Here is a 23,297-nt window from a genome sequence, read left to right as displayed (position 1 = left end):
CCAGGATGGTCTCGATCTCCTGACCTCGTGATCCGCCCATCTCGGCCTCCCAAAGTGCTGGGATTACAGGCTTGAGCCACCGCGCCCGGCCAGAATTGCTTGATTTGTGGTGAAAAACTCCCACACACCTGGTGCCAGAAGTGCCGAGTGACTGTGTGAGAGTAGAGAACGGGAAAAATACGTCTTGTATTGTTTTTTTCTATTTCTAGAGTTGGTGTCAGAACTGTTGCATTGAGGAACTGAGTAAGAATGGGGAAAAGTACTTTGATGCTTTTCCTATTTCTCCTTACAGAAGTGTACTGAGTGAAAGAGGATAGATTTTTTACAGCCGGCAAATTAGAAGGAAACATGCTTGCAGCAATCCTGACAGCACTAACCTTGGAGTTGCAAAGAGAAAGAAAAGCAACAGTAGGGAGAAGACTTTCCAGACTGCAGATCATCAGTAATGGAAGCAGGGGATTGACTTCAAGCGATTACAAGAAAGTTTTATTAGAATGCAAAATTAAATTTCAGTCATTTTTAATTGCACAGTGATTTGTGTTTGCTGATTCATATTATTTTTGGTGTACTTTGCCACACACTGAGAAAACCAATTCTCTTAATTAACTATTGCTTTTTTAATCAGGAAGACAAATCTAATAAATAGAAAACATAAAAAAGCAACACACAAGTATTAAAGGCAACCAGTGAGATATGCAATAGGAGTGTGGGCAAAAAGCAGTCGACCTTGACAGATAGAATTGGGGACTGTTTCAGATCTCTAAGGTATGTCTCTTTCTCTGCCGTTGCCACCAGGTTAGTCTAGGCTCTTAGGACTTCATGCCTGTTAGTGAAGAAGAGACGAGACAAGAGAGAGGGTAAAGGAAGGGAGAGGAAGAGGGGAGAGAATGTCATGACCCATTGGGTTTGCTCTCCATGGGTGGAGAATAGATTTTATCTTGTTCCTGTCCACTGACCTAGACTGTGGCAGGGCGGGAAAGTATAGGTATTTTGACCTTAATGCTTTCTGAAAATTTTATCTGTAACTTTTGAGATTGCTAAGAAAATTGTGAGTTTTTGTTAGCTCTTTTTTGGAGATGTAAGGCAGACTTCTCTTCTGTTTGTAAAAATTCTTCAGTGGGTCCATGACAGGATAAGATGGAAAGAACTAAAAATTACTTTGCATAATAAAGGTGGCGTATAATGGAGACTTATTTTACCTCCAATCAAGTTATTTGGTCTGCCATTCCACTCAGTGGGTCTGTAAAGGATGATGTCAACTCAGAAATAGTCAATTCATGTTGGTAAAACTCAGAATAATTGTGTGACTCATTTTACTCACTTCCCCACACTAACCAAGAACTGGAACACATTGTTCAGGTGGCTGGGATCTTGGTTGGTGATGACTCTGTCAATATCAAGGAAGAAACTGAAAAATTAATTGAGGGCCATAGAGTGATAAGGTTTGGCTCTTGTGTCCCCACCCAAATCTCATGTTGAATTATGATCTTCAGTGTTGGAGGAGGGGCCTCATGGGAGGTGATTGGATCATGGTGGGGGGATTTTCCCCTTGCTATTCTCATGATAGTGAGTGAGTTATCACAGGATTTGCTTGTTTAAAAGCGTGTAGCACTTCCTGCTTAGTGCTCTCTCCTGCTCTACCATGCTAAGACATGCTTGCTTCCTCTTTGCCTTCTGCCATAATTATAAGTTTCCTGAGGCCTCCCAGCCATGCTTCCATACAGTCTGCTGAACTGTGAGTCAATTAAACCTTTTTTCTTTATAAATTACCCAGTCTCAGGTGGTTCTATTTTTTGAGACAGAGTCTCACTCTCACCCAGGCTGGAGTGCAGTGGTATGATCTCGGCTCACTGCAATCTCTGCCTCCTGGGGTCAAGTGATTCTTGTGCCTCAGCCTTCTGAGTAGCTGGGATTACAGGCATGTGCCACCACACCCAGCTAATTTTTGTATTTTTAGTAGAGATGGGGTTTCACCATGTTGGCCAGGCTGGTCTTGAACTCCTGGCCTCAAGCGATCCACCTGCCTCAGCCTCCCAAAGTACTGGGATTATAGGTGTGAGCCACTGCGCCTCACCTCAGGTAGTTCTTTATGGCATTGTGAGAACATACTAATAAACAGAGCAACTTGCATTAAGGAAGACTCTGTTAGTCTACTTTATGGGCAATTTATGTTATTTTCAATAGTGTTAACTTTAGAATTTAATCCCCATTAAAGAGATTTTTCAGAAGAGCTTTCAGTTTTCCTCTGGCAGTTAAAGAGACAATGGTCTGGAACTTGGGGAGTTAGCCCATTTACTCAGCCTAGGGCCAAAGGAGAAAGATGTTTGAAAGGGATTTTCTCTGTAAGGTATGGTCAATGAACTTTAGGAGGAGGAATGGGGCTGGGCATGGTGGCTTGCGTCTGTAGTCCCAGTACTTTGGGAGGCCAAGGTGGGAGGATTGCTTGAGCCCAGGAGTTTGAGACCAGCCTGGGAACATAGTGAGATCCCCATCTCTACCATAATAAAAATTAAAATTAGCCAGGTGTCATCTATAGTCCCATCTCCTGGGGAGTCTGAGGTGGCAGGGTTACTTGAGCCCAGGAGGTCAAGGCTGAAGTGAGCTGTGATCATGCCACTTCACTGCATCCTGGGTGACAGAGCAAGACTCTGTCTTGAAAACATTTTTAGAAATAGTAGAAAGAGTAATGTCTCATATTCAGTTAAAAAAAAAAACTTCCACAGTCTTTTGTTACCAAACTAGCACACGGTTAACTCTAACCCAGCTAACAGCAAAATAGCATCAGTAACAAGATCAAGGATGGAGGTGCAGGAACAATAAAGACTGTCTCCTAAAAAACAAATTGGAGGCTGGGGGCAGTGGCTTACGCCTGTAATCCCAGAATGTTGGAAGGCCGAGGTGGACGGATCACCCGAGGTCAGGGGTTCAAGACCAGCCTGGCCAACATGGTGAAACCCTGTCTCTACTAAAAATACAAAAAATTAGCTGGCCATGGTAGTGTGCACCTGTAATCTCAGCTACTTGGGAGGCTTCAAGAGAATTGCTTGAACCTGGGAGGCAGAGGTCGCAGTGAGCCGAGATCACACCACTGCACTCCAGCCTGGGCAACAGAGAGAGACTCTGTCTCAAAAAAAATAAAATAAGATAAAAAACAAATTGTGAAAATATGTACATATTTGCATAAGTTTTTTTTTAAAAAAAACTAAAACTTTCCAGTGTTGCTGAAAAAATATGCCAAAGTGATTGCAGTCCACAAAAAACAGCATTTGGCAGTTCGTGCTGCCTTAAAAACTCCAACTCAAGATTACTCTAGGAGAAGCTCACCCCCACATTTAAGAAAAATCCCTTTTCTCCTCTTCCTTGTTCAAATTCCACTGCTTATTCCATAAAACAACCGAAGAATAACAAGACCCAGGTCACTTTTCTCAGCCCCTATCTGTTAAGGCTCATACCACGGACTTTTCCTTAGGAAACTTCACCTCCCCTACAATTAGGAAATTGAGCCCCGATTTCTGGGCTAGATTTCTGGAAACCTGCAGAACATCCTCATGCTTCCTTTATGGAGGGACCTGAGGGCTCCTTGAATGATCCAGTGGGCAGTGTGCCAGGCTGGGACTGGAATGCCAGCCAGTCTGGGGAAAAGGTTCCTTCCTTTCTTTCTTTTTTTTGAAATGGAGTCGCGCTCTGTCACCCAGGCTGGAGTGCAGTGGCACCATCTCGGCTCACTGCAAGCTCCGCCTCCCGGGTTCACGCCATTCTCCTGCCTCAGCCTCCTGAGTAGTTGGGACTACAGGTGCCCGCCACCACGCCCGGCTAATTTTTGTTTTTTTAGTAGAGATGGCGTTTCACTGTGTTAGCCAGGATGGTCTCGATCTCCTGACCTCATGACCTGCCCACCTCTGCCTCCTGAAGTGCTGTGATTACAGGCGTGAGCCACCGTGCCTGGCCATTGAAAAGGGTTCCTTTCTAAGCAAAAACACCCCAACACCTTGTAACTGGAAGTCTAACCAGGCAAAACCTAGTAGCAGCAGGTACAATACTAGGGCTGTACCAACAAGTGCAATCTCCCCCCTTAAACATAAAACTAAAGTGGTAAAGGGAGCCAAGTGAATATTTGACCTCACCTGTCTTCTGAGAAGTTTGCAAATTTTGGGCTGAAGCCATGTTGCAGAGAAAGACACTAGGTCAAAAAGTCGCCTTTGCTGTGTCTGGCTGGATAAAGCTGCCATTCCTGGGCAGCCTGCTTCATGGCTGCTTTAATGGAAGCTTTGACCCCTTATGCAAAGTACTTATGGATTAATTCAGAAGTTTTCAATTCGGCTTCATAAATGACAAATACTTTAACAGCAGCTTCTCAAAAACCACCAGTGGAGACAGACCACCCCTTAGTTGAGGATCACAGCTCCTTCTAGTCTGGGAACTTCTTGCTGGACTTCTGCAGCAGCTCATTGGTCCTGGAATAAGTGTCTGCATCCAAAGAACTCTCTATACACCAACAACCAGAAGAGATAAGCCACCTGCAGTACACAGTACCACCTCCTATCAATGGCACTGCCCTCCTTCTGAGTATAAGGGCCCAGAGCAAGAAGACAAGGCCATTTAGTTCGGATTTAGCCAGGACACAACTGCATTGGCAAATGCTTCCAGCCTGTCTTAGGAGAACTGGGCCGATGGGTCTGCACAGTGAAGACAGTGAATAGAACACCTTTTTTGGTCCACCCAGATAAATCTGCATGGCCAGGATGATGAAAACCATCTGCCTGTAGGCAGCTCTTCATAAATGTTTTCCAAACCAGGCAGAGGTTGCACAGGTCCTTGGACACTAAAGCAGCGTCGTGGGCTTGATGGGATCTGTGATATGGGTCCTATCCCAGGATGACGACTTTAACACCTCCTATGTCACACATCTGGGTCCAGGTGAAGACTTGGTGTTGGGGAGGATAAACAGTGTAATGTTTTCTTTCTGCTGCAACAAATCCCATTCGTCTTATAGAATACAGTTTTCCAAACTCTCCATTGAGGTGTTTCTTCCAACTCTCACTAAACACCCACCACAGGCATGTTGTGGGCCGCGAGCCTGAGTAGGGCCGCGGCCTTAATTGTCTGGATGTGGAACAACTGTTCCCGGCTCAGTGGTGAGGGCGGCATGCCTGGCTTGGGGCTATGGGAATGTCGCTCCCTGGCGAGGCTTAGGAGAAGTGGAGGATCTCTGGGTCTTCATCCTGGAGCAGAGGAGGAGCAAACGTGCTGCCCAAAGATCCGTGAGGCTCGCGCTGGGTGTGGCGGTCAGCAATTGGTGCAAACCATGATAATCAGTTTAAAATTCTTTCTTATTTTTTGTGCTGTAGACATTCATCAGTGATTGCTAATCTTCAGTAAGTATCTGTTATACCCACAGCCTTGAATTATTAGTGCCTTGCAGAATGGAGAGGGAGCTACCTTTATTAAATAATATGCCTTAAATACTTAGCGCCAGTGGCTGCCCCAGAGTATATGCATTATGTAAATGTTAGCTAATATTACTAAATTTGGGGAAGAGCGAAATCTGCCCCAGATTGAGGAAGAGAGAGGTGATAGCTGGAGGAAATCAAGGAGGAGATGAGAGGAGTTTGGAAAGAGAAGGGACAAATAACAGTGAGGACATTTAAACTCTCATCTTTACTTCCTCTGGCCCTCAACTTCCCCTACCCAAATCCTGAGGAACACTGGGGTGCATGCCTGGCTTCAAGCAGCTACTCAGATAGTTATTATCCTGGGATATTAAAGGAAAGGGGGACCCTAGAAGACCAAAGCCTTGTGACAATGGGGAACCTAGGTAATTAGCTCTCACAACTTCAGGGGGACTCTGGACAGGTAGGGATAGAAGAATAGTGGGAAGGAGAATATTCTCCAGAATATTCAACTTAATATTATGCTCTTATTTGGCTAGTATCTCTTTTGTGCACCTGATATTATGTGATCTGGTACTGACTAGGCTAGACTATTCTCTGTGTTCTGCTAATGACAGAGATCTCTTGACAGCAGGAGGCCACTGACCTGGTCTGAGTTCTCCCTTGTACATGATTGTATTTTACAATAAAATGATTCCGGTTGCTTTGAACTAAATAAAACACAAAGCTTTGTTTATTTTTTGCCTTGTTTACTCCAAAAAAGCTATAAATTATTTTCCTTGCCTTTAATCTTTTCCTAAAGTCCAAAATGCTCAGCATGGTATTGACTAGTTTTTCTAGAATAATGCTTTATTGCCAAGATTCAAAAATTGCTTCATTGCATTTAGTAGATTGAGTTCCACCTCAGGCTGGATACATCCCTACCATAGCTTGGCTTAACCATCAGTTTTATCTCTGGATGTTCATGAATCCTTCACCCAGGTCAATCTGATCTCCTGCTAGCCCAACATACCACTTCTACTCTTTTTTTCCCCACCCTACGTTCCCGTCTCATTGCTGAGCCAAATTTTACCCCACCTCCAGGTCTCAACTGACGGCCATCTTTCCTGTGAAAATTTCCCAAGTGTTTTAGTCCATACTGATTTTTTTCCCATGCAAGTTATGTTGACATTAGTAATCTGGATTCATCAATCAATTGAACAATTATTTGTTAAGCACCGACAATATGTCAGGAACATAATGCAAACTTATTATTTGATTATGTGCTCATTTATATTTCTCACTTACATGTTTATGTATGTTATCTCCAAGAAAACCTTAAGGATTGTAATCATTTTTATTTGTTTTCTCAGAATCAGGCACAAAACTGGAATGCAAATAAACCTTTTTTTTTTTTTTTGAGATGTGATTTTGCTCTTGTTGCCCAGGCTGGAGTGCAGTGGCATGATCTTGGCTCACTGCAACCTCCGCCTCCCAGGTTCAAGTGATTCTCCCAGGTTCAAGTGATCCCGAGTAGCTGGGATTACAGGTATGCACTACCACGCCCAGCTAATTTTGTATTTTTAGCAGAGATGGGGTTTCACCATGTTGGCCAGGATGGTCTCGATCTCTTGACCTCGTGATCCACCCCCTTTAGCCTCCCAAAGTGCTGGGATTACAGGCATGAGCCACGGGGTCTGGCCAACCTATCTTGAATTGACTAAATTATATCTATGATAAATTTAAATAGGATAATTAAACAGGTCATTTGTTAATTTGTCAGTTTATGAACACTAACCACATAAGCTGGGTGACAGGCCTTGTATCAATAAGCATTACTTTTCATATGTCTGACCTCATTAAATTTGGCATAGTGACACTTTGTTCAAAAATTTATTAATAATTCATTTTCATAGCTCAAAAGAGGATATAATCAGTAGAACAACTAAAAACAAAACCTCACCTCTACAGAGATAGCCAGTGTGTAGACTTTATTACATAGGCACATATTAAAAAAAAAAAACTGGTTTTACATAAAATTAACCACAATAGTGCAAGAGGTTACACTGAATGAGGATGGATGATGAGTGATGGAAAATGCAAGGCTTGGATCAGCTGAATCATTCACTGGATCTTGGGTTCATTCATCCTGACACATTGAAATTTATTACAGACATTACAAGAATGGAGGGTGAGGAATGGTACTTCTCTGTCACCACCTGGCTAAAACACTGATTTTGATTAATCTCTTGAATATGGTAGTTTTCTCCAGGTTCTCTTGGCAAATAGATATAAAAGTTAAATGAATGCTGGCTTAAGGTCAGAGGAGTTCATATCCTTCTCTTCCTTCACCCCTATACTTTAGAACTCTCACATCCAACAGTTTGCTGTTGGGACCTGACTGTACATATGCTTTCCCTGAACTGCTCTGGTAGAATACCACTGGGCTTGCTGATCCAAAGCACAAGGAAGCGCAACAGTGCTTGAGGCTTCAGTCACAGTGTGGGGCTAGATGGCATCCCCAACTAGAATTGAGGGTTTGATCTGTGGGAGAACACAGGCAAACAGGAAGAGGATGCTGGAATTCCTTACTCCGTCCAGTTGGAATCAGTCCAACACATCTGACTACCACAAGGACAACCACAAAAGAAACTAAAATTACACACTCAAACATACCACAAAAGAGATGCTATTTTGTAGCTTGTACACAGTTAATTTTTTTTTTTAACTACAATTTGATGTTACTAAGAGACAATGAGGATGAGGAGGGGACTGTCCCTTTTCTCTCATCTGGTTTTGCCATAACTTACAAATAGTCCCAGGATGTTTACTGAGTGTCTTCCTTCAATTTTCACAATATTTTATACAAAATGACATATATATATATCTCATTGATTATCGTAGCATCCCCAGAACTTGGAGGGTTAGACCTACTTCTGTGTCAAGTGCCTCTTCATGCTCACACCATTGTTCTGATGGATGATGCCAGTGGAACTTCCAAAGAAGCATTCCACCTGATCTTCACCACCCTCTTTGATCCTCTTTTTAAATCTGTGTGTGGAAGGCAACTGCAAAATAGAGGATTTGGAAGGTTGTCTGTTTCTGTTGTCTGGGGAAATTATTAAAAAAAAAAAAAAAAAGATGTGAAAAAGAAAAAGATGGACCAGCTGAGTTTTCCAATCTTCAAAATTTAAATTTCTTGGTTCTTATAAACATAGGAATAGTCATGAAAGGTGGCACCAATGGATATTTTATAAAATAACCCATAACTTTAGAGCTGGAAAGGACTTGAAGAAACAATCCAATTTCCTCACTTTTTTGTCTCAGGTAACTGAAGCCCAATTGGGAAAACAGCAACTTACTTAACATAGTGATTGTCTCCATGGCTATGTCCTCTAAAGATTCACAGAAACTCCAATTTCCCCTTAATAAATCCATTATGGCATACCTATGAGTGACTTTATATAAACAATCCTCAATGTCCTCCTATCTAGCCTTTCCTCCCTTTAGGGAAGCTGGCTGCTAACACAGCACCTAAGCACAGTAGACACTTGATAAATATTTGTGGACTTGAATTAATCCTGCCATCTATCCCTTTTTACTATGCAATCTTTATATTTTCCTAGAGCTTCTTACTTTTAACTTTAAGAGATGGCTTCTAGTTCAACTATTTTGAGGCTTGGTACCCAGTGCTGATTTGTCATCTCTCTAGGTTTTACTTTTTCATATTGAAATTATTTTTTTAGTCTGTTCTCTTAATAGCTTTTGTTACATCCAATGATCATTTGCCTTTCTCCAGGCACTACCAAACTCATTACTATGGATAGTTTCTGCCTTTACAGGCTTACAATTGCCAAGTTGAGAGAGACATTTTTTTTTCAATTCTTAAAGCAACTAGAGTTTCTCCAGCAGATTTGCTAAGGCACACTAGAAGAAATGTAAAAATCTCACACTCTTGTTTTAGTTAATACGTGGGAGAATATTACTAATACATACATTTGCTTTCTACATTTGTGGTTGCCTTATACATCTCCTTCCCCTTTAATTCCTTAAACACATAAATATGAGTCGTCATATCTAAAGCCAGTCTCATTTAAAAAAGATAAGAAATGGTGATTTGTGGGGAATTAACATTAGACTTTGGTAATGTTTAGAAGTCATCTTTAGGAACTTGGTGAGAATGCTCTCATTTTATGTAAAGAATTGTCATGGTTTGAATGGGACTTGGTAGTGAAGTGTGTGGACAATGCATTTACCAAATGATATTTTTTGTGGATTTCATTTTTTGTTAGTTTTGTTTGAAATTCCTGTTAAATTGCACTCTGGACATGACCTGAGGCTAGCTTGTCCAACCCTTCGCCCATAACGGTTTTGAATGTGGCCCATGACAAATTCAGAAACTTTCTTAAAACATGCTATTTTGGCCGGGCACAGCGGCTCCTGCCTCTTATCTTAGCACTGTGGAAGGCTGAGGCGGGTGGATCACCTGAGGTCAGGAGTTCAAGACCAGCTGGCCAACATGGTGAAATCCCATCTCTACTGAAAATATAAAAATTAGCCAGGCGTGGTGGTGCATGCCTGTAGTCCCAGCTACTCGGGAGGTTGAGGCAGGAGAATCACTTGAATCCGGGAGGCGGAGGTTGCAGTGAGCCGATACCGCGCCACTACACTCTAGCCTGGGTGACAGAGTGAGACTCCGTCTCAAAAAAACAAACAACCAAACAAACACTAGGCATGCTTTGAAAGCTCATCAGCTATTGTTAGTGTTAGTGTATTTTATGTGTGGCCCAACCAAGACAATTCTTCTTCCTATGTGGCCCAGGGAAGTCAAAAGATTGGACATCCTTGACTAAGGTCTAGATATGCTAGAATTAACATATAATCCTTGTTTTTAGAAGAGCTACAGGTGCCATTCCAACTGGGAGAATTTCTATAAGTAGGCTGGATGGTAGTGCTTCCTACTTAAACCAGTTTAATATTCCCAAGGCTTTCAAGAAAAAACTTCAGCTCATTCTGTTTTCCCACCACTAAACTTAGGGTGAAATATGTATCACCTCTGAAATCATGATTTTATCTCACAAATTTCAACCTGACTATCTCAGACCTCCATCTTACTGTGGTGACAAAATAAATGCACAGTAATGGTCAGTGGTTAATGCTGGAAGAACAAAAACCTAGTGCATGAAGACTGGTTGTGCACTCTTATCAAATGCTTTCTTTTCCTACTGACCATTGAAATGGGCAAGGCCCAGGCTCATAGATCTGTTTGACTTGCAGGAACAAAGCAATCAATCACCGTGACTGTGGACAGCATCTATGGTAGTATGCTTTTGGGCACAAAAATGTTTTTCAATGTGAATGAGGTACATTGTAGTTCAAATTCAGCAGCATATTAAGTGCCTAAGTGCTCACAGGTTTTATTACTTGACTCTGGAGGCAGGAATAAAAGGAAAGCAAAATTATTTAAGTCCTTCAGGAAATAAAAGCATGCTTGCTGGCTTTATTATGAGTATCTGATGATAAGTAAGGGTTAAGTAGCCTTAGAGTCTCAGGGTCAGTATTCTTTTAGCAAACATTTATTGAATACATACTTATTTTCCTTTATTTCATGAGTATACGTTTGCCCTATTGGCAAGCATTTAAGGTGGCTGAACCCTATTATATTCCAAGCTTTGTGCTAGGTGTTGGAAACACAAAAAATTATATACATTCCTTGCTTTCATGGATCCCATTTCTCAGAAACATAAGCTTCTAGGGAAATAAACTCTTACTCCCAGCCACTGGATTTGAATAGAAATCAGTCTCATTTCAAATAAAAAATATTTTAAATCAAACAGTGTTCTCAAGGATTATGAACCCTGCCAATAATGCAAGAAGGCACAGTCCTAAGGGAAGAGCCAAACAGAAAAAATGAAACTGTCCAGATAATATTTAATATGAATGAAACTCAAACTTTTGATAAGGAATAACTAGTACTCTGTCTGCAAGAGCAGGCAAGGGGGATCTAATGGTATCCCCACAGAGTGCCTCACACTGTCTTGTCTGGCGTGTCAAAATGAGGACATTTCTTATCTTTTTGCTATAAAGTCAAAAAGCAGGCCCTAGACTCAAAAGAAAGCATAGCTCTTGATACCACGTGATATCGAATTTATGTTCTAAGAGTAATACTATATACTGGTAAAATGAATTCATTTTTACTATTTTCACATTATTGATAAAGATTGTGACCACAAAAAGAAAATAAAAGTCCATGTTCAGGGTGGCAAAAGTAGAATCTGCACATCCACTGGTAATTTGCCCAACTGTTTTCTATGTAGGCTATTACATAATTAATTTGCCCACTTGTGTTTTCTATAGAAGTTATTTAAAACTAGTAAAACACTCCTTACATCTAAAAATATATAGTATTATAATCCCCAAGCCCCTAAATGCTACCTATAATCAGTTTCCTAAACAGTAGAGGGAAAACAAATTTGATGAAATTAAGATGTTAGGTTTTTAAAAGTTAATAACAATTTATGGGTCCGGTATGGTGGCTCACACCTATAATCCCAGAGCTTTGGGACACTGAGGCAGGCTTATCACCTGAGGTCAGGCATTTGAGAGCAGCCTGGCCAACATGGTGAAACCCTGTCTCTACTAAAAATACAAAAATTAGTGGTGCATGGTGATGGGCGCCTGTAATCCCAGCTACTCTCAGGAGCCTGAGGCAGAAGAATTGCCTGAACTCGGGAGGCAAAGGTTGCAATGAGCCAAGATCGCACCATTGCACTCCAGCCTGGGCAACAAGAGCAAAACTCTGTCTCAATAATAATAATAATAATAATAATAATAATAATTTGCTTGCAGAATATAGATAGCATAGAAGGGATTTTTCCCAACTCTTGGTAAAAAAAAAAAAAAAAATAAAGTCCAAATACACTGGAAATGAGAATTTACCATGGCGGGGGAAAATAAGCTCCAACAAGCAATCCACATGTGATGCTAGCAGATGAGGCAGAGATCTTGACGGAGTGCTAAGCCTTAGTGACTAAGGAAGGTGCTGGGATGAGCTTCATTTCCCTTGCCAACTCTCCAGTCCATTTAGATGTTCTATGAGGAATCAATCTCAAAAGCCTTTAGTACAACAGGGGAAGAGATATGCTTTGAAATCCCTTGATAAAAACCTCAAAGGAACTCCACTGTATTTCAAAGAGCATGAAAAACCACATATGAAGAAAAAGACAAATGAAGTTAGAGAGTCTTATTACTATTGAGAGTAAACCTATATTTAGAAGGAATCTTGGTAGACATATAGAGCAAATCCAATATAAGATTCCCTTTCACAGCACATGGGATAGGTGGTTATTTTAACCATTGGGCATTCACAGGAACAGGAAATTTTGCTAACTTGAGTCTATTCCTCTTTAGAACAACTCTTATTAGAAAATTCTTCCTTATATTGAAGCAAACATTTGTCATCTGTGAAGTTCCTCTTTGTTCTTATTTTTGCCCTTTGAAGCTACACAGAATAAGTCTAATTCCTCTTCCTTTTTATAGCTCAACAGAAATTTCGAGGCAGCTATTATATCATTCCCTCCTTGTCTGCACTCCCTTTCCAGCTATACTTTCTGTTCCTTCAGGGAAGCTATTCCTTTGTTCTTGTATCATCAGACCCTTTACAACCCTGGTCGCCTGCCTGTGGACACAATCAGCTTATTAATGTCTCTCTTAAAATATGATACCCATAATTGAAATCAACCCTCCATTCAGATATGGACTAGATGGAGGGTTAATGAAAGCATGCAAGGCTTTTATTAACACCAGCTGAACACATTAGCTTTCTGAATAGCCATGATATATTTCTGAGTCAACATTGAACCTCCATTTCTGTAAGGAAATATTTCTCTATAAAGTACTGTGAAACCAGGTCTTCCTAACACTATTCCCATCAACACCACACACATTCACAAACACACACTCCACTCTGTACTTAGAGGGTTGCATTTTAAAAACCCAGAATATAAGGTTTCTCATTAATGCCTATTCAATCATTCTTTTACTTTCAGTCTTAGTTCAGATATTTGAAAATACTGTAACTATTTCTACATCCCAGTGTCAATACATATTTAGAATCCAATGATTGTTTATTGAATACATTAATCTTGAATCCATCAGCCAAAAACTGGAGATATTGTTCATTTCTGCATCATCTACAAATCCGACAAGGTGTACTTTCTGTCCCCCTACTCTATTCTTCATGGGAGAAAACACCAAGATACAAATAAGAAGAGGTGAGTAGGAATGGATGAAGGAAAAGATTAAGTGTCCCAGAAACAGATGAAGAAAAGGAAGATGGAGTGAGTGTTCTGACTCTTGGAATCTGAATATAATGTTCCCAACATTAGAAAAATATGGCTTTTCCCTGTCTCTATCCTAGAGATGCCTTTTCAATCCATTACAATACTGTGATCATCAAACTCTGAATTTTGGGGGAAAGCTCATTCAAGCTTAATTTTAAAACAGCTTTAAAAATTATCTTTGCAGCTTAAATTTCCTATAAAGTTTGGGTTAAAGGGACATGCAACTGTTTATTGGTCATGAGGTATAAAAAGCACTCCCAAACGCCCCTTACAAATGCCTGAGGTATTATAGATATTTGTTTCAGGAATCAGAAGTGGATGTATTTTTCAGTGTGAATTTGGGAATTCACTGAGATTAAATCTACCTCTCGAACTGAACATCATCTTACATTTAATGTCTCTTTTCTCCAGAATGAAGAAAACTAAGCTGAATTTTTGCCTTCCCCTCAACAGCCATTTTGCAGAATGTGGGTCCATTCACAGAATTAAAAAGTCTCCTATTGTGCCTTTTTCCATTGTCTATTGTGACTCAGGATAGCAAATCCTGTGACTGAAACCTTAGAGAGATGGAAAAAAGTGTTCCAATCTAAACAATCTAGAGCCAGAAGGGAAATGTCTCGGAAACTTAACATTTAAAGAATGGAGACACCTCAAAAAGGTCTAGTAAGACCCAAAGAGGAAATTTGTTTTGCACCTTTTCTGAGCCTTTTCTAGACGGAATGAAAGAGATGGATTCTTAATGAACTTCTCAAGACTGCCTTTTCCAGAAACTTATGCGAGTGACAGATGAACATCAGAAGGGAATCGTGCTAACACTGATGTGGGAGGTTCTTTTCCTGACTGTAACAGTCACAACAAACCACATACCAGTGCTGTGAGATAAGCAGAGACAAGACAAGGAGGCTTAATTATACAGTAAGCTCCAACAGTCAGGTGAACCACGTGCTTTAGGCATGACCAGAATCAAAGAGCCTCTCCACAAGCCACCATTCTCATGGTTTCCTGGTAAAATACAAGTAACTGCAAACAGGAAGATCTGGTACACTGTTCCCAACATGGAGTGGCCACAGCAGGTATTGACTGAAACTTCAGCTACTCAGGAAGACACCCTATCACGACCCTGGGATTAGGATTCCTTCCCGCAAGGCTTTGTCACTGCACTCCACACTCCTTGGGATTTTCCATTTCATCTCCTTCAAAGTCCGGCTTCAAGCTCTTTTTTTGCTCAATTTCCACCTGCCAAAAAGAGAAGTTGGAGATAAAGATCAAAAAGAAGAGAAAAGCATGCAAATAAATAAATAAACCAAAACTCCATAGGTGCTTTGAGATTTCTTGTAATTTTGCTAATGTTTTGGGCTTTAGCCACATTGGAGCTACCGGCCCTGAATATATCGTGTCTCTCTCTTTGTGCATGTTCTTTGATTGGTCTGTAATTCCCTTTCCCTCATGGTCCACCAGGAAAATTCTTATTCTTTGCCTTACACATTTGGTCAAAGGTCACCCCTTCAGTGAAGCCATTTTTGACTTACTAAGTAGAATCAGGTATTTCTCCCTGTGAATATCTCCACTGTACCTTGCACACCTGTCTGGCTCTACTATACCATGGGCTCCACAAGACGGGGGCAGGATCTTGTTCAATATTTTATGCAATAATGTAGGAATACAGCGGGCAATCAACAAAGATTTATCAAATGAATTAACTCCTTTGTAATTGACTGCACCCCCTCAATACTTGTTTTTTTGTTTGTTTTGTTTTTTGTTTTTTGTTTTTTTTTTTTTGAGACAGTCTCATTCTGTTACCCAGACTAGAGTGCAGCGGCGCAACCGTGGCTCACAGCTCACCATAACCTCCACTTCCCAGGCTCAAGTGATTCTCCTGCCTCAGCCTCTAGAGTAGCTAAGATTACAGGCACGCACCACGATGCCTGGCTAATTTTTGAATTTTTAGTGGAGACAGGGTTTCACCATGTTGGCCAGGCTGGTCTTGAATTCCCGACCTCAAATGATCCACCAGCCTTGGCCTCCCAAAGGTCTGGGATTACAGGTATGGGCCACAGCACCTGGCCACCTCCAATACTTTCTCTCTTTAGAAAACCTCCAAACTGATAAATACTGGAGTGTTTACAGTTCTACCATATCTTCTGCAACATACTGTCGCTGTAATTATCAATAAATTAATAGATTAATCTTTGAAAGTAATACATCTCAACTGAAATCTTTGACAGCTCAGGCAAGGAATTCTTCGAGTTCAGGGTCCAAGTTGCTCCTCTCAGCACCACTTTGGATATTTATGATGCTTGACCTACATACAGGGTAATGATTCAACACCCAACAGTCAGGTTTGAGGGAAGTGCTATTTTTTTCCTCACCACAAGATGGAGTGTTTGTTCCTTTTGGTAAATATTTTAGCCCACACAACTAAGGAAACATTTAGAGGAACAATAAATCACCATATAAATCCAAGGATATTATTATAAATAGAAAACCACTTTGCAAAATCCTTCTTTAACAAACTCCCTTTCCAATCGTTGGCATTTAATCTCCTATTGAATTTCTAACTCCCCAGGAATGTATCGCTTTCTGTTTATGTCAGAAAACTAAAGTTTCATGATTCCTTCCACAGCCCCGATCCTGTTACTATCATAAACGTTTGCTTGGCTTTTGAGTTTTGTCCTGTTACAGCCCAGTACCCCGGTCATACATGTCCTAACTTCGTTCAGGTCCACTTCATCAACTCTAACTGAAACATATGCTTTGGGATAGCGCTTTCTCTCCTCTACTTCCAAGCTTACTACTCTGTGACATCAATTATATCGCAAATGAATAATAACAACTTTACCCCATTGTCCTTTTTCTTTTTTTGAGACACAGTCTGGCTCTGTCACTCAGGTTGGAGTACAGTGGTGCAATCACGGCTCACTGCAGCCTCAACCTCTCAGACTCAAGTGATCCTCCTGCCTCAGCCTCCTGAGTAGCTGGACTACACGCACATGCCACCATGCCCAGCTAATTTTTATACTTTTTACTTTTACATGTTGGCCAGGCTGGTTTTGAACTCCTGAACTCAAGTAATTGGCCCACCTCCACCTCCCAAAGTGCTGGGATTACAGGTGTGAGCCACTGTGCCCGGCCCCCATTATTCTTTTTGTTGTCATTGCTCATAATGACAGAAAGACATTATATTCTCTTTGATGAGCCTCTTTATTTTTTTCCAACCTTTCTCTCATCCACTAGCCAGATGATGCATTTAAATCAGAGCAGACACATCCACAGCTATGTAGGGGGAACTTCCTCTAAGGCAGTAAGAGGTTACCAGGCGAGAACACAGTAAGCATGGCTAAAGGAATAAGAGAGGGAGGGTAGTGGGGTGAACAAATGGACTTGGAAGCATTAGCCAGATGCTTCCCAAGGCTACCTGGTAGCTGTAGTGTGCAGAATAATTGACCCACTTCCTGACATCAGTCTTATCTTCCACGGAGATAGATCTCACGCTGGCTTTGGAGGCAGAAGTTGTGGGCATGCTGAACTCGACATTCACGTGATTGGCAAATCTGGAAGGCACTTCCCGGTCAGAGCCGAGTTCAAGGTGGCAAAAGAAACAGTGTGGGTGACCGGAAGCTATGAAAAAAAGACAATCGAGAAATCAGATTATTTGAGGAGAAAGTGGAAGGAGCAGCCAAAGGAGCCACTTCAGTAACAAAGGAGGCCTGTGGGCTCGGCACCTGGCAGGCTTTCAGAGGGTCCAGTGTTGAGCAATAGGATCCGCCCGGCTCAGCAGAATTCACGCTCTGTGTGCCTCAGCCCCTTGATATAACTCCATCGGATTCTAGCAGCCTGGTATCCCAGCAATAAAACCCCAGGCCTGAGAAACAGGGGCCATCCCGCCTGCTCGGGTGAGAGTGAAATGTGTACACAGCGCAAACACTAAGAAATAAGGGGTAAGGATGTAAAGAATGGAATAGAAGGGATCAGCACTTGGCACCTAATAAAGTATCAGTGACAGCTTCCTGGAGCAAATCATTGCCTTCCTTTGACGAATGAACTGATTTTCTTAATAGCATTTCATAGTTTCAAAATGCTTTTGGCATGCTTTTGTGCGTGATATATGTAAATGACAAAGACTTTATAAATAGCACACAGATATTAGCGAGGCATATGGAACACTGGGCAAAACACCAACCAGCAGATCACCTGGGTTGGACTTCCAGCTCCCCTACCAAGCAGCAGAGCTCCTGCCCTCAAGTCCTTTATAGTCTCCAGGCCTCAATTCCTCCTCTGTAAAGTGGGGAGATTAGGGTACGAGGAAACAGTAAAACACGGTGGACTGGACAATGCCAGGCACAGTCCCTTGCTGCTCCTTAATTCTATACATCTATGGGTAATTCCACTGTACTCGTGATGGCAAACTTCGGGTTTGATTTTCACTTGAGAATTGTTATTGAGATTTTTGAGGAAAAAGAGTTAGAGAGCTTAATTCTATGACCATAACCACTGAAAACACCACTGTCATTCATCTGCCATATAGGAAGCATTGAAGCACCCTATGACTCGTTCGATGTTAAATCTTTTTTTTTTTAACATCGAGACGGAGTCTCACTCTGTCACCCAGGCTGGAGTGCAGTGGTGCGATCTCGGCTCACCTGCAACCTCCGCCTCCTAGGTTCATGCCATTCTCCTGCTTCAGCCTCCTGAGTAGCTGGGACTACAGGCACCCGCCACCACGCCCGGCTAATTTTTTGTATTTTTAGTAGAGACGGGGTTTCACCACGTTAGCCATGATGGTCTTGATCTCCTGACCTTGTGATCCTCCCTCCTGGGCCTCCCAAAGTGCTGGGATTATAGGCACGAACCACCGCGCCTGGCCTCGATGTTAAATCTTTTACACAGATTCTCTCTTTGAGTCTTCATTATGATCCTTTGAGGTCAAAATGTTACCTTCGTTTTATAGTTGAGGAAGGTAAGGCTTAGGGAGGTAAAATGAGCTACCCACAGTCACAGCTAGAAAGTGGCAAAGCTAAAAACAACCTAGCAGGAGGCCGAGGTGGGTGGATCACGAGGTCAGGAGATCGAGACCATCCTGGCTAACAAGGTGAAACCCCGTCTCTACTAAAAATACAAAAAATTAGGCGGGCGTGGTGGCAGGTGCCTGTAGTCCCAGCTACTCAGGAGGCTGAGGCAGGAGAATAGCAAGAACCCGGGATGCGGAGCTTGCAGTGAGCCGAGATTGCACCACTGCACTCCAGCCTGGGGGACAGAGCGAAACTCTGTCTCAAAAAAAAGAAAAAACAACAAAAAAAACTGAACCTAGCAGTCTGACCCGAGTGTTCTTAACCACTTTGTCTGAGTCATAACCTCATGGTCCCCAAAACACAAGACCAAGTTTGCAGGGTGACAGGGGTAGAGGGGGATTGAGCTATAAGAACCCCCATACAGCAACTAGCTATAGATAAACAACATGAAATGACCTTGCCTTAATTATGTAACTGAAACAGCCCCTTAGTTATCCCAGTTTCCACAAACAAACAATTCCAATGTTCTTTATTGGTCTGGCCAGGACTTCTCAATCTCAGAGAGTGAGGACATACACACCCGCTCTCCAAGGAAAACATTAGATAGTGAAGTATTTGTTTTGCTCTGTTTCACAGACATAACATATTTCAGTGGTTATTTCTAAAGAGTAAAGCTTTGGAAAATTGAAAAATGTGCACTAATTTTAGGAAAAGAATTTATGTAAGATACATATAAGAGTAAAAATTAAATTACTTGAAAATGAATCCATTCAATGTTTTTAAATTGTGTGCCACAGATGTAATGATACAGCTATCATTTATGGGACATTTATTACAGAGCAGATACTGCACTAAGCCCTTAAAAGCATTATCTCATTTCATTCTGAATGAACTAGATATTAATAACCCTATTTTATAGATGAGAAAAATTAGGTTTCTCTGAGAGGGTTAAGTAAATTGCCCGAGGTCACACAGCCATTAAGTGGTAGAGCTGGAAATAAGATTCAGAGATGACTCTGCCTTCAAACTATGTCCTAAATTCTTCTCAATATATTGCTGTGAAATTAGATCACCACAAAGTATACAGAAGCATCTCTTAATTTAATAGCAACTTGGACAACTCTTTTAATCTAATTACACTTATTTTGCACATTGTTGGAATATGGAGTAATCTTTCCTTTCTACCCAACTGATTCCCTCCTTTTACTCCACCAAAGTGTATTCACAGCAAATTCTGAAAGCAGCATTCTTTCTTAGAATCCTAGCATCAACTCTCAGATGGGTAAGGGTGGTGGACAGTTAAGGAAGTTCAATTTTGAAAGCTATTGTGGTTTAATTCATAGTAATGCATTAAATAAGTCCACACATTCTGTCATTTTCCTTGATGAGGTTGAGAAAATTCAACAAAAAATTCAGATTTTTAAAATTTCCCATACAAGGATGATCATATTGGGACTGTTTTCCCTCTACCAGGTCTAATGAGAAGGGGGGTTCCTGCAAAGAAAGCCACGTATGCAGGACAGAATGTTTCATTTCCTGGCGGATGATCTGTGGAAGCAGCAGGACTTATTTTGGTGCCTTCTAAGATGAAGAAAAACTCCCAGCACTTTGGGAGGCTGAGGCGGGCAGATCACGAGGTCAGGAGGTCGAGACCATCCTGGCTAAGATGGTAAAACCCCGTCTCTACCAAAAACACAAAAAAATTAGCCACGCGTGGTAGTGGGCGCCTTGTAGTCCCAGCTACAAGGGAGGCTGAGGCAGGAGAATGGAGTGAACCCAGGAGGCGGAGCTTGCAGTGAGCCAAGATCGTGCCACTGCACTCCAGGCTGGGCGACAGAGAGAGACTCCATCTGAAACAACAAAACAAAGAAAGAAAAACTCTTGGGACGAGGGTGGGAGGGGTCCTTGGAGAGCTCAGAGAGGAGAGCTGCCCACCTATGTGGCTGGGCTGGGCCCCACCGGCGGGAGTCACATTGGAATTCAAAGGTGGCTGCTTGGTCTCTTGGTGGCTGGGAATGGGACAAGCCTGCTGTGGCTACAAGCTAGGGATGCCAGCAACACAACGGTGATGACCTGCTGGCCTCTGTTGCCTGGGCTTTGACTGCCCTGCCCACTGGGACCTGGGAATGCAGGGCTACTGTAGGCAGGAACGTGTGAGGAGAGGTAGGCTTCCAGCCAGCCGGGCCTTTGACTTCAGCTGAGCCCTAGCTTCTTTAAAGACGGTTAAGGATTACAAAAAATAACCTGTACAAAGCATCTTCCCAGGGCTGTCTGAACAGCTAGACAGAAGAGCCCAGGAAAGGGCTATTACTAGAAGATAACCATCAATTCTCTGGGTTCCCGGATCGAACACTGCAAGGTAGGGCAGGAGCTGGGCACAGTGAATACCAGCAGTGGGTAAGAACCTCCATTCTGCCTGGAATTCAGGTCCTATACACCGCAAGTTTCCAAAAAAGGGTGCTGTCCATTTCCCGAACGGGTATGGAAAACATACCATTGACCAGAGAAGTGTAAGAAGCCTCTTTTCGGGGTTTCACTATTGAAAATATTGTTATATAACCATGACAGCAAAAGCAGTAATGGGGCAAGGCTGTGAGGATATAAGTAAGAAGCATCAACAGATATCCTTATGCTGTGCTATATTTCAAAAATCTTCCACAAACGAGGTTCCAGCAATCTGGAAACAGATATGTAAAACAGTATATAAGCTGCATTTACTTGCCCTTGAGCCAACAGAACACTCTCCACTGGGAATCATGAGGAGAGTGTTTGCTGAAGGCCTGGTTTTGCTTTTTCCCTGTCCTGTATCCATCCTCCCTCTTTTCTGGTAGCAGTCTTTTTCTTTCTCTCCTTTTGGGAAATAATCTTCCCCAGGGCTACACGTTGTCTTCGTGGTCACGTCAGTCAAAACACACTCCTGTCCCCTAGTCTCTTGAGCCAAGTTGCAAAAGAACGAAAAAATAGGGCCAGGGGTGGTGCCTTAGGCCTGTAATCCCAGCACTTTGGGAGTAGGAGGCAGGCAGATCACCTGAGGTCAGGAGTTCAAGACCAGCCTGGCTAACATGGTGAAACCCCGCCTCTACTAAAAAGACAAGAATTTAGCTACTCAGGAGGCTGATGCAGAAGAATCGCTTGAACCCAGGAGGTGGAAGTTGCAGTGAGCCGAGATCGCGCCACTGCACTCCAGCCTGGGTGACACGGCGAGACTTCATTTAAAAAAAGCAAACAAACAAACAAAAACAAAAACAAAAAATAGTGATGATTTGTCCTAAGGCTACATGCTGAGGAGATATCCATTAGTCTCTATGACCAGAGCTACTCTATGCTGTCTTTCTAAAGTCTTCTGGATCAGTCTTTTCCTCAGGTCTCTGAGCTATCCCATCCAATAATTTGTTTTGTTGCTTAAGGTAGCCAGTAAGTCTTTGTTACTTATAACAATAATAATAATAAACCTTCATGCAGTACTTTTAAATGTTTGGGAGAAATCACTTCGAAACAAATAGATACGTTTGTACTCACTGGAAAAACTGCAAATATCTGTTCTTCTGGTAGAAATGATTTCAATATTTGTGTCTATTTGACTCCATCTATCAGGAGACGCCCGCGATAGATTGAGAAAAGGACCCTGGATGTGACTGCATGACTCTCTAGATGCGTCACATCACCTTCCCAACCTTAATTTTCTCATCTATAAATAACCTAAGTTATCCCCAAGGTCCCTTCCAGCTTGAAAATCCGGTAATTCCATGGTTGTCTCTTTCCAAGGGCTTCCGTGTCAGAGGAGAGTTCAGGGTTTTCTCTCTTCCTCTGTCAAGTCAGAGGGGCCCCGTGGATAAGGTAGAAGTTACAGTGCTACCGCCAGCAGAAGACAGTACTGATTTCAGGGGAAATGAATAAGCAGGCACAGAGAGGAACACTTGGTTTTAAAAATTCTGTCAGTTTAGAAATCCAGCCTCAAACACAGAGGTCCAATTGTCTCTTCAGTTTGCACAGCTACACCCAGTGTCTGATACAGAACGCCCTGGTGTGTGTCCATTCCCTGGACTGCCTGGGGAGCTGGCCAGATCCTACTGCCGTCTGCCATGACATTGCTTTACACTTAGGATATAATAATACAGCCACTTCACAGTCAGAGCGGGAGAGGAAGACTCTGAACACACTGCTAGGATTTATAGTGAGAATGGAAGAAAGGAGAGCCACACAAGAGAAAGCCATTTGAATCAAGAGTTTTTCCAAACCTTATTCTTTTTGCTCAGCTAGCATATCTACTTTTGTTAACAGATGGGCAATATGTATTCTAAACAAGAAAAGAAGGGGTTTAAAGGCTTACAAGATCTTGGGCTTGCTGCCTACCACTGGGGTCACCCAGACATACTCTAAGAAATATATGTATTAGTGCTGGTTTGACTGTTCCCTCATTTTGTCATTTCACTAAATCTCAGTGGACCCACGGGGGAATTGCCTTCTGCACTCACTCGAGCACAAAAGCATCCCTGATAGCCGTGAGCAGCCCAGCTAGGGCTGGTAAGCATTTTTTTTTTGTTTGTCTAAAAAAAACATTCTTTTCTTTATATTTT

General features: G+C 42.0%; 1 protein-coding gene and 1 pseudogene across 1 annotated transcript in view; both read right to left on the bottom strand.

Moving 5' to 3' along the window:
• Positions 1–4,396: 4,396 nt before the first annotated feature.
• Positions 4,397–8,326, bottom strand: LOC105517304 (annotated as a pseudogene).
• STON2 (stonin 2) overlaps positions 8,315–23,297 on the bottom strand; it is a 177,211-nt gene continuing 162,228 nt past the window's right edge. Inside the window, exons 7-8 of the mRNA XM_011949465.1 lie at positions 17,127–17,329; positions 8,315–8,478 (exon numbers count right to left, since the gene is read on the bottom strand). Coding sequence (XP_011804855.1) covers positions 8,329–8,478; positions 17,127–17,329 — 353 coding nt within the window. The 3' untranslated portion in view covers positions 8,315–8,328. The remainder of the gene's footprint in view (positions 8,479–17,126; positions 17,330–23,297) is intronic.

The sequence above is a fragment of the Colobus angolensis genome, unplaced genomic scaffold, assembly GCF_000951035.1.
Source record: "Colobus angolensis palliatus isolate OR3802 unplaced genomic scaffold, Cang.pa_1.0 Scaffold3, whole genome shotgun sequence".
NCBI classification, from domain to species: domain Eukaryota; kingdom Metazoa; phylum Chordata; class Mammalia; order Primates; family Cercopithecidae; genus Colobus; species Colobus angolensis.
Note: the sequence above shows the minus strand (reverse complement) of the source record. Positions and strands in the feature narration are given on the sequence as shown.